The 16455-nt window shown below is 50.9% G+C and overlaps 1 protein-coding gene across 4 annotated transcripts in view; it reads left to right on the top strand.

The window, feature by feature from the left end:
• Positions 1-16455, top strand: part of RPN2 (ribophorin II) — a 57121-nt gene that overhangs the window by 36745 nt on the left and 3921 nt on the right. For all 4 annotated transcript variants that reach the window (XM_008256021.5, XM_008256019.5, XM_089308000.1 and 1 more), the window contains exons 10-16: positions 1403-1494; positions 4098-4212; positions 8782-8976; positions 10166-10252; positions 12060-12155; positions 14243-14318; positions 16137-16266. In XM_008256021.5, the coding sequence (XP_008254243.1) occupies positions 1403-1494; positions 4098-4212; positions 8782-8976; positions 10166-10252; positions 12060-12155; positions 14243-14318; positions 16137-16266 (791 nt within the window). The remainder of the gene's footprint in view (positions 1-1402; positions 1495-4097; positions 4213-8781; positions 8977-10165; positions 10253-12059; positions 12156-14242; positions 14319-16136; positions 16267-16455) is intronic.

Here is a 16455-nt window from a genome sequence, read left to right as displayed (position 1 = left end):
TTACATATTTAGACTTAGATTTGAACTAAAAAGTTCCCAGAAATAGTCTTTTAATATTTTTGTCTTTTTTGAATAGTGACATTTACAGTAATCAGATTTCCAGATTTCTTATTAACTGACATTAGCTCCTCTTGAAATTGTTTATAAGGAATATACATAGACTTCAAATACTCTGAGAGTCAAGATAGACTGATACGTGCTTATAACAAACACGACATCTACGTGGCTGAAAAGAACAAGGATTTGTGGGGATTTTGGCCACTCGGTCTCTGCTGCATGTCGTCTTTCCTCGGGCCGCGGCGTCCATCTGTTCTCACAGTGTGTGTCTGTGTCAGACAGAATCGCAGTGATCTTTCAAGCTTCCACCTTAAGTGATGCGCTTAGTTCTGCTCAATTCTCATTAGCCAAGGCAAGTCACATGACCATGCCTGATTCTGAAGAACTGAAGAGGTAAAATTCTACCATGTGCTCAGAGGAGAATGAGGAATAGTTGGTGAGCAGCACACATAGCCACTGTAGCTTCTTGGGTCTTCATGGGCGGGGGAGTTGCCACCTCGCTGGTGCACGTGCGGTGCTGGGTAACATGGGGCCTGAGCACGTGGGTTCTGAGTTGGGGTGCCTGTGCTCCAGTCCTGGCTCCTTCACTAGCTGTCTGATCTTGGGTGAGCAGCCCTTTCCTCCTGCATCTGAATTGTGAAGAGTAAGTGAGGTAGTCGTTATGAAGCCAGTGCCTTTCAGATAGTAAGCACTCAGTAAATCTTAGCTGTCTTCGGGATTGAGTACTTTTTTTTTCTTAAAGATTTATTTGAAAGGCAGAGTTACAGAGAGTCAGAGGCAGAGAGAGAAAGAGATCTTCCATCCGCTGGTTCACTCCCCCAGATGGCTGAAATGGGCAGAGTTGGGCTGATCTGAAGCCAGGAGCCAGGAGCTTTTTCTGGGTCTTCCACACAGGTGCAGGGGCCCAAGGACTTGGGCCATCCTCTGTTGCTTTCCCAGGCCACAGCAGAGAGCTGGATCAGAAGTGGAGCAGCCGGGACTCAAACTGGCGCCCATATGGGATGCTGGCACCCCAGGCAGTGGCTTTACCTGCTACACCACAGTGCCAACCCTGAGTAGTTATTTGTTTTAAAGGACACATGAAAAAAATTACCTTCTTTATTTTTCTTTTTAAACATGTACCATTCAACCAAAGCCAATGAAAGGAAGAAAGGGTTAGAATCAAGAAGCTGTTCTGTGGCCTCAGGACGGGAGGGTTGGGGATACCCCCTGGCTAGGTCAGTTTTACCAGTTCTTGAAGACTCCTGTCCTAGTTTGCTGGAGCAGTGGAACACTATGGGTGTGCTTGTGAGTGTCCTCAGACCCGTCAGCTGACCTGGCCGTGATCTTCTGTGTTTTACTTTAGCTCAGAGTCAAGATCTCCACTGAAGTTGGCATCACAAATGTCGATCTTTCCACGGTGGATAAGGATCAGAGTATTGCACCCAAAACCACCCGGTAGGTGGGATGCCCCGTTGGCCCTGTGGGAGTTGAGACGCCCCACCTAACCTCTTGCCCCTCCCCCGCAATGGCATTTCTGTGCCTGCAGTGCTCCCGCTTATGCCCCGAATTCAAGAGGCCATCCATAGTTCCAGTGGTTCTGCACCAGGAACTCTGGCACCTAAGCATTCGGAGGCCTTCTGTAGCAGTGTGCAGGCTGCCCAGTGAGATGAGGGCAGTCTGACTCCATTGGCTAGGTCCCTAAGCACGTTGTTCAGTTCAGATGACAATTTTATTGTTTAAAATACTTATTTACGTTTCTTTGAAAGACAAGAGATCTGTCTTACGTTCACTGGTTCACTCCCCCAAATGCAACAGCTAGAACTTAATTTGGATCTCTTGCTTGGGTGGCAAGGGCCAAAGTACTGAATCACCTGCTGCCTCCAAGCGTGCACATTTGCAGGAAACTGGAATTGGAAGCAGAGCCAGGACTTGAACCCAGGCATCTTTATATGGGATGCGGTGTCCCAAGCAACATCTTAACCACCTCGCCAAGTGCATACCCCCCAGGTGACAGCTTATTTAATAATAAGACTTTCTCGATGGGGGACACATTAATTTCAGTTCTTATGCCAGCTCCTGAATTTGCTTTTAATGGCTTCATGACAACTCTCTGGCCTGGTGGGTCTGAAATCAATTGGAAGCCTCACAGGTCCTTAGAGCTGAGATGGCAGACAGGTCCCCCACCCCACGTGTGGAAGGCGTTAGCAATGGAACATCTTACTTGTGGAAGGCACTACTCACTAGCCCCCGCATTTGTTCCTGTTGAACTCAGGTGCAGCCTCCACATCTGTCTGTACCACAGCCTCCTAGGTAACCATTAACGACTGGTCAGAGTTGGGCCAGCACTCCGTATGGACCCCGTCCATCAGCCCTTGCCCAGACCCTTGCTTTTTGTGGGGAACCCATTGGGATCTCTGGGGTGATTCAGACTCTGGCTTCGCCATTGAGGTAGCCTTGGAGCCTTGGAGGCCAGAAGGTAGGGGACTCCCCCCGCCCAGGTCTTCCTGAAGATGAGTCTGGGAGCGGACATTCACAGCTCTTTAGTCTTGTGCAGCTGGTGTCTCTGCCCTCAGCCCAGTTATTCCCAGAGTGATACTGGAGATACGAGCAGCACGGAGGATCCACAGTAGTGTCATCTGCGAGAGCACTTTGCAGACTTTAATCCCTGTGTATGTGAAGAGTGGTCTTACCCGTGAGTAAAGATGAGCCGAGTCTGAAAGGAAGCCAGTTGTGAGCTCTGTAACCATTTGGGGTTTTTTTGTTTTTGTTTTTGTTTTTGTTTTTGACAGGCAGAGTGGACAGTGAGAGAGAGACAGAGAGAAAGGTCTTCCTTTTTGCCATTGGTTCACCCCGCAATGGCCGCTGCGGCCAGCGTGCTGCAGCCGGCGCACCGCACCGATCTGAAACCAGGAACCAGGTGCTTCTTCCTGGTCTCCCATGCAGGTGCAGGGCCCAAGGACTTGGGTCATCCTCCACTGCACTCCTGGGCCACAGCAGAGAGCTGGATAGGAAGAGGAGCGACCAGGACTAGAACCCGGTGCCCCGACTGGGACTAGAACCCGGTGTGCCAGAGGCGGAGGATTAGCCTATTGAGCCGTGGCGCCGGCCTACCATTTGGGTTTTTAAACCCTTGGTCACCTCACTGTAAAATCCAGGGGTTGGCTCTGAAAAGAACAGGTTTCCTCAGTAAGTCTGCATTTTGATGATATAAGTTTTTAAGTTTTTTTATTTAGAATTTTTTGTTTATATAAAGTGAACAGATTTCATGTATTTCATATATACAGATTTAGCAGCATAGTGGAACTTCCCACCTTCCCACTCCTTCCTTCCTTATTTTTTCTTTAAATTTTTATAATGACATACTTTCAATTTATTTTATAATCACAAGCCTAACTCTCTACCAAATAAAGAATTCCACAGGTAGTAAGTAGAAAAGCCACGGTTCCTCCAGAATATAGACAAGAGTTGTGGACAGAATCAGATCTCAGGGTCAGTGTTGCTTATTCCATTACATGTTTCTGTGCTCTGAATATTAATTACCACGAATCAGGAAAATGTATGAGAAAATGACTTTTTAAAACTCAATGTCTGGGTAGAAAAGTGAATTGAAATAGTGTCCAACGAAAAATAGAGCTTAAAAAATAAGAAAAGCCCAAATACCCTCCATCTCCTCCTCCCCTATTGTATTGGCGGCCTCACTTCGAGTGCAGCTGGCACTGAGCCTGTGGCTGTCTCTCCCACGTGCCACTGGGTGCCTTTCAGTCCCCCAGGGGACCTGCAGAGCTGCACGAGAGCGCCACCTGTGGCTGTGGTGGAACTGAGGCCTGAGATCCTGAAGAGGAAGCCTGTGGATACAAGTGTCTGCAGGACGCAGCTTTCTCCCAGACCCTGGTGAACGTTTACTCTTGGTCCTGGCTTTGTTGATCCAAAATGTCCTCTGGCCACAGACAGAAGTGTCAGGGCCGCCGGGGGCAAGTGCGACAGTGAAGGGGAAGGTGTCTGCTTCACCTGTGCTCCGATTCAGGGCCTCTCTGAAGAGTGTCTGACGTGTCTTTCAGGGTGACCTACCCAGCCAAGGCCAAGGGTACCTTCATCGCGGACAGCCACCAGAACTTCGCCTTGTTCTTCCAGCTGGTGGACGTGAACACTGGCGCCGAGCTCACCCCACACCAGGTCAGGAAGAAACCCAGATACGTGAATGTATAGCAGAGTTAACTCTGGTCCATAACACGGGCAGGAGACCGCTCCCCATTCCTGCTTTCCCTTCTCGGCTCTGAACCCTAACAGTCCATTGTCAGGGTCTCCTGTGTGGTGCTGGACCCGCTGTGAACTGTTGTCTCCCTTCACCCGCACACGCTTCTTTCTAAAAGGTTAACTGGCGTTGAGAAGCCGTGTTCAAAGCAGATTAGCCCTTAATCCTGGCTTCTTTCTGTTTTTAAAAGAGTATATTGACATGGTCTTGAAAGGAAAACGTAGGCAGAGGACCCAGGGCATCGTTCTGTTTGTGGGACCCGGAAGAATGGCCCTGCTTTTCTTTGAAGACATGAGGTGAAGAGGTCGGCTGGGGGCCAGTGGTGCAGGGCACTGAGTTTACATTTTTTTTTTTTTTAATTTTCATTTATTTATTTGCAGGGCAGAGAGAGAGGGAAGGACTGAGATGGGAAGTTGCCATCTTCTGGTTCGTTCCCCAAACATCTTGCAACGGCTACAACTAGGTGTGGCCATAGCCAGGAACTGGGAGCTCAGGCCATGTCTCCCGCATAGGTGGCAGAAGCCCAGTCCTTTGAGCCATCTCCTGTTGTGTCCCAGAATCTGAATTGGTAGAAAGCCAGAATCAGGAGCCAGAGCACGGAACCCAGGTGCTCCACTGTGGGATGCATCCTTTTTTTTTTTTTTTTTTTTTTTGACAGGCAGAGTGGACAGTGAGAGAGAGAGACAGAGAAAAAGGTCTTCCTTTTGCCGTTGGTTCACCCCACAATGGCCGCTGCGACCAGCGCACCGTGCTGATCTGAAGCCAGGAGCCAGGTGCTTCTCCTGGTCTCCCATGCTGGTGCAGGGCCCCAAGGACTTGGGCCATCCTCCACTGCACTCCCAGGCCACAGCAGAGAGCTGGCCTGGAAGAGGGGCAACCGGGACAGAATCCGGCACCCCGACCGGGACTAGAACCTGGGGTGCCGGCACTGCAGGTGGAGGATTAGCCTAGTGAGCTCATCACCAGCCTGAGATGCATCCTAATAGGCACCTTAACCACAAGGCTAAATGGTCACCTCTGAATGGCCTCCCCCCACACTTTTTTTTTTTTTTGTAAGATTAATTTTCAAGGCAGAGCTACAGAGAGAGAGAATCTTCCATCCACTGGTTAATTCCCACAGTGGCTGCAATGGCCAAGGCTGGGCCAGGCCAAAGCCAGGAGCTTCTTCTGGGTCTCCCACGTAGGTGGCAGAGGCCCAAGCACGTGGACCATCTTTGGCTGCTTTTCCCAGGCACATTAGCAAAGAGCTGGATCATAAGTGGAGCAGCTGGGACTTGAACCAGTGCCCACATGGGATGTCGGCATTGCAGACAGAGGCTTTACCCACTGTGCCACAATGCCATTCCTCAGAATGGCCCTTTTTAACTTGGCCTACTTTGATTTTGAAAGAACTAGGCTTGTTTTTCTTTTCTATATAAAAAAAGTGAAAATTATACTTTCGAAGTATTGTCAAACCCTTCCTTTCAGGCAGCCACCCCCTCCCCCACTGCCTGCCCACTTAATTCTGTCAGCATCCCCCTTGGTGAGAAGAACTCGTGCCACAGTGCCACGTGTGTGGTTAAGTGTTCTGTAAAGGAAAAGCCAGATAAATACTTTGAATACTGAAAAACAAGAAGGAATGTGGAGCCTCGTGGGCTTGGCAAGAACCAACAGGCTTGTGCCTGTGCCAGGAGGCAGCCTCAGAACAGAGCCTGAGGTGACTAGGGTTGGCGGGAGGCTGCGTGCTGTGTGCCCAGAACACCTGCCTGCGGGGCCGCAGTCTCAGCAGCTCTCTGCACGTCTCTCCTCTCCCCACCCAGAGCTGACTGTGAGCACTCCTTCTCCTCCCCCGATGATGTCTGCTGGCCGACACAGAAAAACTGTGAGCCCAGATGGGTAGGATTAGGGCTAGGGCAGGGAGTGTTGGTGAGGAAATGTTGTTTGAACTCATTACTTGTCTCTTCCAAGGTTCTGTTTTGGAAGCCATGGCTTAAAAGACCTCCTAGGTAGAGCAGGCCTTTTACAAATGAGCTTGGCAGTGGCCTGTACTTGACTGTGATAGGAAGGAGTTGAGGCATCCAGGCTCGTAATTCCCCTTCCTGGCCAAGACTGACTACTGTAGCTGGATGCCTTGCATCTCTAGCCCCTTTCCCTAAATATGTGGATGATTCCTCTTTGTTGTCCAAAGGTGGGGTAACCAACAAGATTTATGTGTGTTCTGTAGATCCAGGGCTAGCTGTGTGACCATGGCAACTCAGTTAATGTTCATGCCTTCTGCTCTGTAAATTTGAACCAAATTATTTGAATTTTTTATTTGGAAAACAAACTTGAAGGGAAAGCTTTGCATGATAAGACCAGTGTCATCATATCAACAATATTAGCTACCAATGTTTGACAAGGCAGTATGAAGTTATTTCAAGAAGTTCATGGAAATACATCTTTTTTTTTTTTTTTTTTTTTCCTGACAGGCAGAGTTAGACAATGAGAGAGAGAGAGACAGAGAGAAAGGTCTTTTCGTTGGTTCACCCCACAATGGCCGCTACGGCTGGCGCTGTGCCGATCTGAAGCCAGGAGCCAGGTTCTTCGTCCTGGTCTCCCATGCGGGTGCAGGGCCCAAGGACTTGGGCCATCCTCCGCTGCACTCCTGGGCCACAGCAGAGAGCTGGACTGGAAGAGGAGCAACCGGGACAGAATCTGGCACCCCAACTGGGACTAGAACCCAGGATGCCAGTGCTGCAGGCAGAGGATTAGCCTATTGAGCCGCAGTGCCGGCCCTGGAAATACATCTTATAAAAAAACTAAGCGTGGACTTCAAAAAAGTTTTTACACAAAAATAAACTTTATCTTCTAATTCCTTTTCTTCTACAAACTTTTTTTAAAATTAAATTTAAAAATCTAATTTAATTTTGACAGGCAGAGTTAGACAGTGAGAGAGAGAGAGAGACAGAAAGGTCTTCCTTCCCTTGGTTCACCCCCTAAATGGCTGCTATGGCTGCACGCTTTGCCGATCCGAAGCCAGGAGCCAGGTGCTTCCTCCTGGTCTCCCATGCGGGTGCAGGGCCCAAGCACATGGGCCATCCTTCACTGCACTCCTGGGCCACAGCAGAGAGCTGGACTGGAAGAGGAGCAACCGGAACAGAATCTGCCCCAACTGGGATTAGAACCCGGTGTGCCGGTGCCACAGGCGGAGGATTAGCTTAGTGAGCCATGGTGCTGGCCAAAAATCTAATTTATTTGAAAGGCAGAGAGTCAGACTGAGATCTCCCCCTTGCCGGTTTACTCCCCAAATGCCTACAACAGCTGGGGCTGGGCCATTCCAAAGCTGGGTACCTGGAACTCAGTTTGGGTCTCCTACATGCGTGACAGGGGCAAGAGTACTTGAGCCTTCTGGTGTGTGCATTAGCAGAAAGCTGGAATTGGCAGGGAACTGGGACTTAAACCCAGGTACTCCAATAAGGGTTCAGTAAGGAATATGGTTGTTCAAGTGACATCGTAACCACTGCACTAAATGCGTGCTACCCACTTTGAAAAATTTTTATGTATTTGTTCAGAAAGAGATAGAAAGCCACCATCTGTTGGTTCACTCCCCAGATGTCTGCAGTAGGCAGAGCTTGCCAGGCTAAGGCTGGGAGACAGGAACTTAATCCAGGTCTCCCACATGGGTGGCAAAAACCCAATTACTTGAGCCATCACCGCTGCCCCTGAGGTGAGGGTTCCCGTTAGCAGAAGTTGGCATCAGAAGCTGGAGCGAGGGGGTTGAACCCTGGCGTCTGATGTGGGACATGGGCGTCCTAACTTCTAATCCAGATGCCTGCTGCTTTCTGTGAACCTCCTGAGGCACCCTCCAATGTAGCAGCCCCGCACTGACGGCTTCCTTCACTACAAACTTCACAGAGGCACCACACGTCTAAGTTTATCTTTCTGCCTTAAAGGTGGCAGGAAGCAAGGTGCAAGGAGTTTAAGTAACCTGCTCTGCTGATAAGCAGTGGCCTGGGTCTTTCTGTGTTCAGAGCCCACGCTCGCTGCATTCCACTGGGCCACTCTGCTCAATGACAGTCCTGCCTTGCCATCAATACCCAGGCCTCTGCTACGGAATCTTTAGCTGGAGGCACTTGGAAATTGAAAATGGGCCTCTTACAGCTCCGCCTCATTTCCCTCCCTCTCCCCCTCTGGGGAAGAAGTTAATTGGGCAGCAACGTGGCTAAAAGGCAGCAGGAAGAAGAAATTGCAGCAATAGCAAAGGCTTAAATCACCCACAAACTGGGTGCACAGCCGCCAGCAGCTGTGCATGGCCAGACCTCTCGGTCACACTTCTTGCCTCATTCCAGCAGAGTTCTCTCCTAGCTAGAAGCCAGAGTGGGCTGCCCACGCCGTGCACTCTGGCCAGGCCTCGCCCGTCCCAGGGCTCTGTGGGTGACCAAGGAGCTCACGGTGTGCTGTCTTGTGGATCCCATGTAGGGCCCACTGGGCATTTGAAATGATCAAATGCAAGGTTGTATTGTTCCCTCTAGACTTTCGTCCGACTCCATAACCAGAAGACGGGCCAAGAAGTGGTGTTTGTGGCTGAGCCAGACAGCAAGAACGTGTACAGATTTGAACTGGACACCTCTGAAAGAAAGATTGAATTTGACTCTGCCTCTGGCACCTACACTCTCTACTTGATCATCGGAGATGCCACTCTGAAGAACCCGATCCTCTGGAATGTGGTATGTGCCTCAGTGCCCTGCCCTGGCCAGAGCAGCTGTGCGCACACGGCGGCTCCTCCCCCAGGGGCAGAGCCTCTTCACCTTGGCCGGTCAGTGAGCCCTCCAGGTGAGGCGCTGTCTCCAGAAATACTCCCAGGGTCATGCACTTGACGTGGCATGTGGTAGGTGCTTAATAAATATCGACTGAGTGAATGAGTGAATGAGACAGATTTGCCCTTGTGTGAATTTCTGCAGGTTTTATCCTGGAATGAGCTGCTTCTGCTATAGCAGGCGCTGTGGGTTCCATCAACATACAAGATCAGGTTCTGGCCTTGCAGATACGGGCTAGCTTAATGGGGGCAATAGGGTTTGAATTCTGATAACAGTTCAGGGTGATATCAGGTAGTGAATTACAGAATACAAGTAACATGGTACCCAGTATGGGCAGCATGTCAGGGTTTGTTTGCATCCTGCTCTTTGCTTCCTGATGTACTTCTGATTGGTGTGACGAGAGGAAATGTACTGAAAACCACAGCCTTTGAGCAAGGGGTGGGCAGGTGGCAAGGACTCTGAGCTCAGCGTCTGAGGGCTTGGAGTGATGGTGGGGAGATGGCCCTAGAGAAGCTCACTGCTCTCAGGGAGACAGGTGAGTGGTGCTCCTTAGCAGAGCCCCTGAACCCGTCAGAGCAGATGATGAGCTTGGTAAGCCAGGTTGCAGGTTTCGTGTGGCCGTTGGCTCCTGTGCAAAACAAAGGGGCAGCCAACCACCTTCTCTTGCTGTGTTCAAGGCTCATTTTCTTATCCTGGACTTAGGGCTACTTTTATGTACAAGAGTGCACTTTCATCTTGCTTTTTCTTGTCTTTTTTCATGATGTGACTAAATCGCACTTCCTGGGGACACGCGGCAGTGTCTGATTGCCGCTGTAACAGCCCATGCACCAGCTGGGGCCTTTGTATTAAGCAGCTCTATGGGGCTTTCTTTGCCATACCGGTTAGCAAATTTGAGCTCTGGCTCTAAAAAGCCTTCTCAACAAGTATACGTGGTTGTCTTGAAGTTTTTACTGCCTCAATTTATCTGCTAATGGATCAAAAGTGATTGGACTGCTTGGTGGTTTTTCAGTTATGGTTCTGGGTGTGAGGCTGTCACCCTGCTGAGCACTCTGCACCCATTGCGTGCCTGTGCCTTAAAGACTGCCCTTCTGTTTTTTAGGCTGATGTGGTCATCAAGTTCCCTGAGGAGGAAGCTCCATGGACTGTTCTGTCCCACAACCTTTTCACCCCAAAACAGGAAATCCAGGTACATCCCAAAGTGCTTAGCAAATGGGTACAGCGAGAGAGGACAGCACACACTGGCCTGCAGCTCTGGTCCTGTAGCCTGCTCAGCTTGACCTCACACTGGGAACATGAGGGCGGGAACAGTCCCATCCAGTAGCTGAAGAGAGGTTCAGAGGGCCCAGCTCCCAGAAAGCAGCGGTGGAGGTGAACTCAGAGCCCACAGATGCTCTGCCTGCCAGGCGTGACAGCTGCGTGCACGGGGCGCTTAGCCTTCAGCCCCACTGCTCCTCCCTGGATTCGGGCTGATGGGCCAGCAGGTGGGAAGACTCAACTCGGAGAACAAAGTGAGTCCTTCATCTTTCTGGGGTTCGCCTTCCCTGAACACAAAAGCCAGGCCTGCCCACCCCAGCCCACAGGACCTTGTGAAGGTATACGTCAATACCAAAAGGCAAGACAGGCTTTGGAGCGTCTCCAAAACCTTTTGTAAAATAAACAACCTCATTGTTCAACAGCGTGGGTACTGGCTAAGGAAAGATGGTCCACTCGCTCAGCAGTGTCTTGCGGTCATGAGAAATGGCCCATTTCTGTGGGTACATGGAAACGCACGTGTGGGTCAATGTCAAAGTGCTACAGCGGACCACTTCCGCTTATTCAGTAGGGAAAGAACAAAGGCCCAGAGCGGAGAGTAGTGGGATTCTTCTGGAAATTCCTCCTCTGTGGATGTAGCATTGCTTAAGGGTATCAGATGCAGTTAAGGAGCCGGGCACATGACTGTGACTGTGCAGGGTGCTGACTGCTGTGTGAGAAGACGAGGTGGCAGCAGCTGCTCCCGTCACTGTCAGAAATCCCTGACGGGCAGCCGGGAGTCGTGGTAGGCGCTGAGGAAGAGGAAGCCTTAGTGGGGCCGCCTGATGGTGGAGCTGGGTTGCTGGGCATGGGCAGGTAGAAAGTCAGCCTCAAGCTTACCACAGAAGAAATGTTTTGAAAATTTGTGCAAGTGTGTTCCAGCTTACAGAGCATCGTCAGATGCCCTCTGCATTCGGTCCTTAAGGCAGCATCTTTACAGCCTAGGAGGTGCTCCTAGCCCTCCACACCCCTAGTCTCCCAGCTGGAAACTAAAGTCAAGAGGGTTCGAGTGACTTGCCCCTGGCCCCACAGCTTGGCCCAAACAGAAGCCTCTGTGGAGGGGAGCTTCCTGATGAGAATTCACTCGGGAGATAAAAAAGAAATGAATGTCGGAGCAGTCTTCTCCCGGATTTCTGGTTTAATTCTAGAACCTGGGCAGAGCAAACAGGTGAAAGTTCATCTGGAGCTTCCTAGAGTTGGGGGGAAGGGAGAAGTGAGTTATGGTTGGAACCACGTTGGGCGAGGCTCTGTTGGGTTTTAGAATGGGATGCAGTCATCACTGGTAACTCACTGGAGTGGGTCAGATGGGGGACACTCCCACCCTAGGAGCCCGGAAGCTTTGTGAAACCCAGGGTCCTGCTGTGTGTGTGTTGTCACCCGGGCCATCCACAGAGCCTGGCACCCTCGCTGACTCTAGCCCTGTGCCACTCCAGGGGATGCCTTCTCCAGCCTTGGAGTAGCAGTGAATCTTCGAGGAGAAAAATGGGTTTGCCAGGTGGGAGGGTTTGTCCTTTGGAGGGAGGCCTCTGGGAGCAGCAGCCACCTCGGCAAGAGGCCGAGTGACCACCCCTGTAAGGAGCTTTCAGCCTTCGGGAGGTGTGTCCTCCTCATGACCGTCCCTGAGGTTTGGGTCCCTGGCACGCCCTGCGGCACCTGCTGGGGAGGGCGCGTTCTCGAGTCTCAGCATCGTCCTCTCTTGGCAGCACCTGTTCCGTGAGCCGGAGAAGAGGCCGCCCACCGTGGTGTCCAACACGTTCACAGCCCTGATCCTCTCGCCCTTGCTGCTGCTCTTTGCCCTGGTGAGTCGCAGTGATTAGCATGGGCGGAGTGTGCCTGGCGCCAGACTCGGCAGATGCAGGCCTTCCATTGGAGGCTTTGTACTCTGCCCTCAGCACACCCAGAGGGCCCCAGCAGCTGTGACCTAAAATAACCAAATTCCCCACTCTGAGGCAGCTCCATTAGCAAAAAGGGCATGAGAAAGGGCACGGGTGTATGGCCTGCGGTGCCCTGAGGCGTGTTCAGATGAGGTCAAGTGTGAACCCAGCAGCCTCGTGCTGGCAGCCGTGCAGAGTGTGGCACAGAGGCTGTGCGTGCCTGTGCTGGTGGGAGCATGCACACGGAGGCAGCCTCGCGTCCTCCTGGAAGCAAGTGTCGACTGCATCGCAGTGCAGCCACGCGGTGGAATACCATGCCGCTTGTTAGAAGGGGGCTGACGTTTGGTCTAGAGGCGGACTCCTCTACGTCATCCATGCCAGAGCCTGTGCGCTTGAGTCCCGACTACTCCTAATCCCAGCTTCCTGCTGGTGCACACCTTGCAGGGCGGCAGAGATACCTCAAGGGTTTGAGTCTCTGCCCGTCCCAGTCCAGGCTTTGGCCTGGCCCAGCCCCGGACTGTTGAGGGGCACTTGGTGTGAACCAGGGGGTAAGAAATTCTCTCTCTCTCTCTCTCTCTCTCTCTCTCTCTCTCTTTCTCAAATAAATAAATAAGTCAGTACTTTTATGGATATTTGTATGCTCTCACGACAAGATTGCCAAGGTATATTACTGCATGAAGAAGGCAAGGGTAGCACTTTGTTTAGTGTGATCCACTCTGCATAAAAAATTTGAAAATACATATTAGTGTTGATCACCACCAAGGAGACTATAGAAGGAGATTTTTACCTTTTATACTTTACTGTTTAAAAATTGTTTAACCAATTGTTTCTCTATTTTAATATTTATTAATTTGAAAGCCATTGTTAGAGAGCGAGGGAGAGATAGACAAAGAGATCTTCAATCTGCTGGTTCACTCCCCAGATGGTCTCAAAAGCCAGGAGCTTCATCCGGGTCTCCCACATAGGTGCAAGTGCCCAAAGACTTGGGCCATCTTCTCCTGCTTTCCTGGGCGCATTAGCAGAGAGCTGGATCGGACTCAAAGTAGAGCAGTCGGGACTCAAATCGGTGCCCATATGGGATGTTGGCACTGCAGCACTGGGCCTCCTCTTTTACAGTTATAAACATAGATGTGTATCCTCAAAGTTTGGATAATTTTTTAAGTTTTTATTTATTTATCTTCATTTTATTTGAAAGGCAAGTAGACGAAGAGAGATTTTCCATCTGCTGTTTCACTCGCCTGTGCCCTCAACAGCAGGGACCCAGAACTCAATCCAGATCTCCCAGTGGGTGTAAGAGACCTAAGAATCTGAGCCATTGTCTCATTAGCAGGAAGCAGGGTCAGAAACAGTAACCGAGACTCAAACCAAGCACTTGGATCTGGGATGCAGGGGTCCCACACGATGACTTAACCCCTGTGCCCAGAGTTCAGAGAATTTTGGGGAACCACTCCTTAGCTTTTGCTTTCAGGTCATTGCCATTTTTCTGAATTAATCACTTGTTAGAATCCCTGGTTACTCCAAATCTAGAAGGCATGTCAGAAGCTTTCAGAATCAGACCTAGGTTACAGGTGCCTGTTCTCATACCAGAGTGATCAGAATTTCACAAGGGAAGGCACGCATCCCAGCAGCTGCCGGCGGGTTTCCCTCCCAATTCCTCGAGACTCAGTGGCATTGTCAGTTACTTTGGCAACAACGCAGTTTCTGCCCTGGGGGCTTCCTGGTTCCACATGTAGTAAAAAAACGTGGTTTGCCATATTAAAAATGACGTTCCTGTCTGGGTCAGCCGGCAGGCACATTTGAGAGCAGGTGCTGAGAAGTGCCTTTTTATAGCAGAGGGGAGCAGTTTTTCTGAGGGCTTATAGTAGGGTGGCTATGGCTGGGAGAAGTCCCAGCCCTCCAGTGGGCATACCCGTTTGAGCCTGGGCCGTTCATTGGATTAGCATTGGCATGGCGCATGTTGCCTCCATTTCAAGTTCTGATGTCTTTTTAATTCATTTCTTCCCATCGTTCAGTGGATTCGGATTGGTGCCAACATCTCCAACTTCACCTTTGCTCCTAGCACGATTATCTTTCACCTGGGACATGCTGGTAAGTGCCCCTGGCTGCTGACGCCATCCAGCCTCCTCTGACACTTAGCCTGCCCACGCGGAACCACAGCCTATTAACTATAATGACTTAATAGCATAACATTTTCCTCTTCCTGCTGGCCTCTTCAGCCAGTTAATAGGATGATAAGCCTGTAGGGCCCATCAACTTAGAACAGCCGTCATTATCCTGGGGGCGGCGTCCTAGACTGCTGTGTATAGCCTCGCTCATTTCCAGAGATCACGCATATAGCACACTTGTACACTGGGCCATCTTCCCGGGCAAGGCACCTTAGTGCCGTTTCCAGAGGTTGTCCCCCACACTGCGTCGGTGTTCATAGGAGCCGGCCGTTGGCTCTTTCTGCCCGGCAAGAGAGGACAGTCCCTTCCACTGTCAGTAAGCAACCTGAACCTGGTGAGACAGAAAGTCCTCAAGCCAGCGTCCCCAAGACCCTGACAGTCGGATCGGAGCACTTCACCAACTACCCTGTGTTGTGGCGGCTTGGCCTCCTTCGGGAGTTGCCCTCCGTGTGTCAGAGTAGACGGAGTCAGAGCAGTCCAGGCCCGGGAGCCCCTGAGGTTCTTGGCGAATGTGTGTGTGTATGTGTTTCTGGGGATAGTCTGTAGCTTGGGTCAGATGATCACAGTGGTCCCTGATCTCGAAACTGGCCCCGAGCCCCCACTGCAGTTCATCTGTCATCCCTGGGCAGGATTGGCAGGCTGACCTTGCTCTGCAGTGCAGTTGCTGGATTTGAATGGTAGCCCTTCTGGGTCAGAGCAGGAACAGAGCCTGAATATAAATTTGTGTCGTGTGGGCTTGACTCTGTCACAGCCCTGGTCGGGTAACTGAAGCAGGAATTGTGTTCCTGTTTGACAGCTGAGAGAATTTGGACTCAGAAATTAAGCAGCCAGAAAGGGCAGAAGCTGAACCAGAACTCGAGACTCTGGGTGCCTAGCTCTGAGCCCTTTTCTTTTCTTTTTCCTTTTTTTTTTTTTTTTTTGATAGGCAGAGTGGACAGAGAGAGAAAGGTCTTCCTTTTCCGTTGGTTCACCCAACAATGGCTGCTGTGGCTGGCGCGCTGCGCTGATCCAAAGCCAGGAGCCAGGTGCTTCCTCCTGGTCTCCCATGTGGGTGCAGGGCCCAAGCACTTGGGCCATCCTCCACTGCTTTCCCAGGCCACAGCAGAGAGCTGGGCTGGAAGAGGAGCAACCGGGGCAGAATCTGGCGCCCCAACCAGGACTAGAACCCGGGGTGCTGGTGCCGCAGGTGGAGGATTAGCCTAGTGAGCCACGGCGCCGGCCTCTGAGCCCTTTTCACTTCCTCCCAGTTCTTGCCCCTTCCTAGTGGCAATTTATCCTTAACGCGTTTTTAATGAAAAGGCACCTCTGATGTGTAGTAGCCCGCATGCTTTCATGAAGGACGGTTGAGGCAGAGAAGGCAGCTGAACACAGCTTAACACTAGGATGTCAGATTTGAGTCTCAAAAGTCGAATGCATCCCAAATATAACACTGAAGCTGTAAACAAAGGAAAAACAAACTCTGCAGTCAAGAAGCAGAGACCTAGCTGTGAGTGGGAACATGGAATGAGATCAAGTAGCTGCAGTCTGACTCTCGCCTCTGGGTTTCTCTGTCGCAGAAGCTGAGAAGCAAGTATGTTGGGTTATTTGCTTTGAGGCATCAGATTAAAGGAATACGAGGGGCCGGCGCTGGTCTAGAAATAAAGGCTTTCGCGTTTCCAGCAGTTGCTGCTTGTCAGTCTCCGCCGCCCCAGGGCTCGTCCCCGTTTCCTCTAACTGGATACCATGATACCTCTTCTTGTAGCTATGCTGGGACTCATGTATGTCTACTGGACTCAGCTCAACATGTTTCAGACCCTGAAATACCTGGCCATCTTGGGCAGCGTGACGTTCCTGGCTGGCAATCGGATGCTGGCCCAGCAGGCAGTCAAGAGGTAAGGCTGGGGCTGGGCTGGGGCCCCAGACTGGGATTTAGAATAACTGTGTCCACACTGCCCAGCTCTTTAAACAAGGGTGTGTGACAAAATGATTTGTGTGCTTAAGGGCATCCTGACACAGAGACCACAAGACAGAGTCGGGAATGGGCCTTAATGATAAAACTGTAGTGATACTGTGTGTCCCTA

Source organism: Oryctolagus cuniculus, chromosome 11 (genome assembly GCF_051225735.1).
Source record: "Oryctolagus cuniculus isolate XC-2025 breed Fujian yellow rabbit chromosome 11, ASM5122573v1, whole genome shotgun sequence".
Lineage (NCBI taxonomy): Eukaryota > Metazoa > Chordata > Mammalia > Lagomorpha > Leporidae > Oryctolagus > Oryctolagus cuniculus.
The sequence above is the reverse complement of the archived record's forward strand: the minus strand, read 5'-3'. Positions and strand labels throughout refer to the sequence as shown.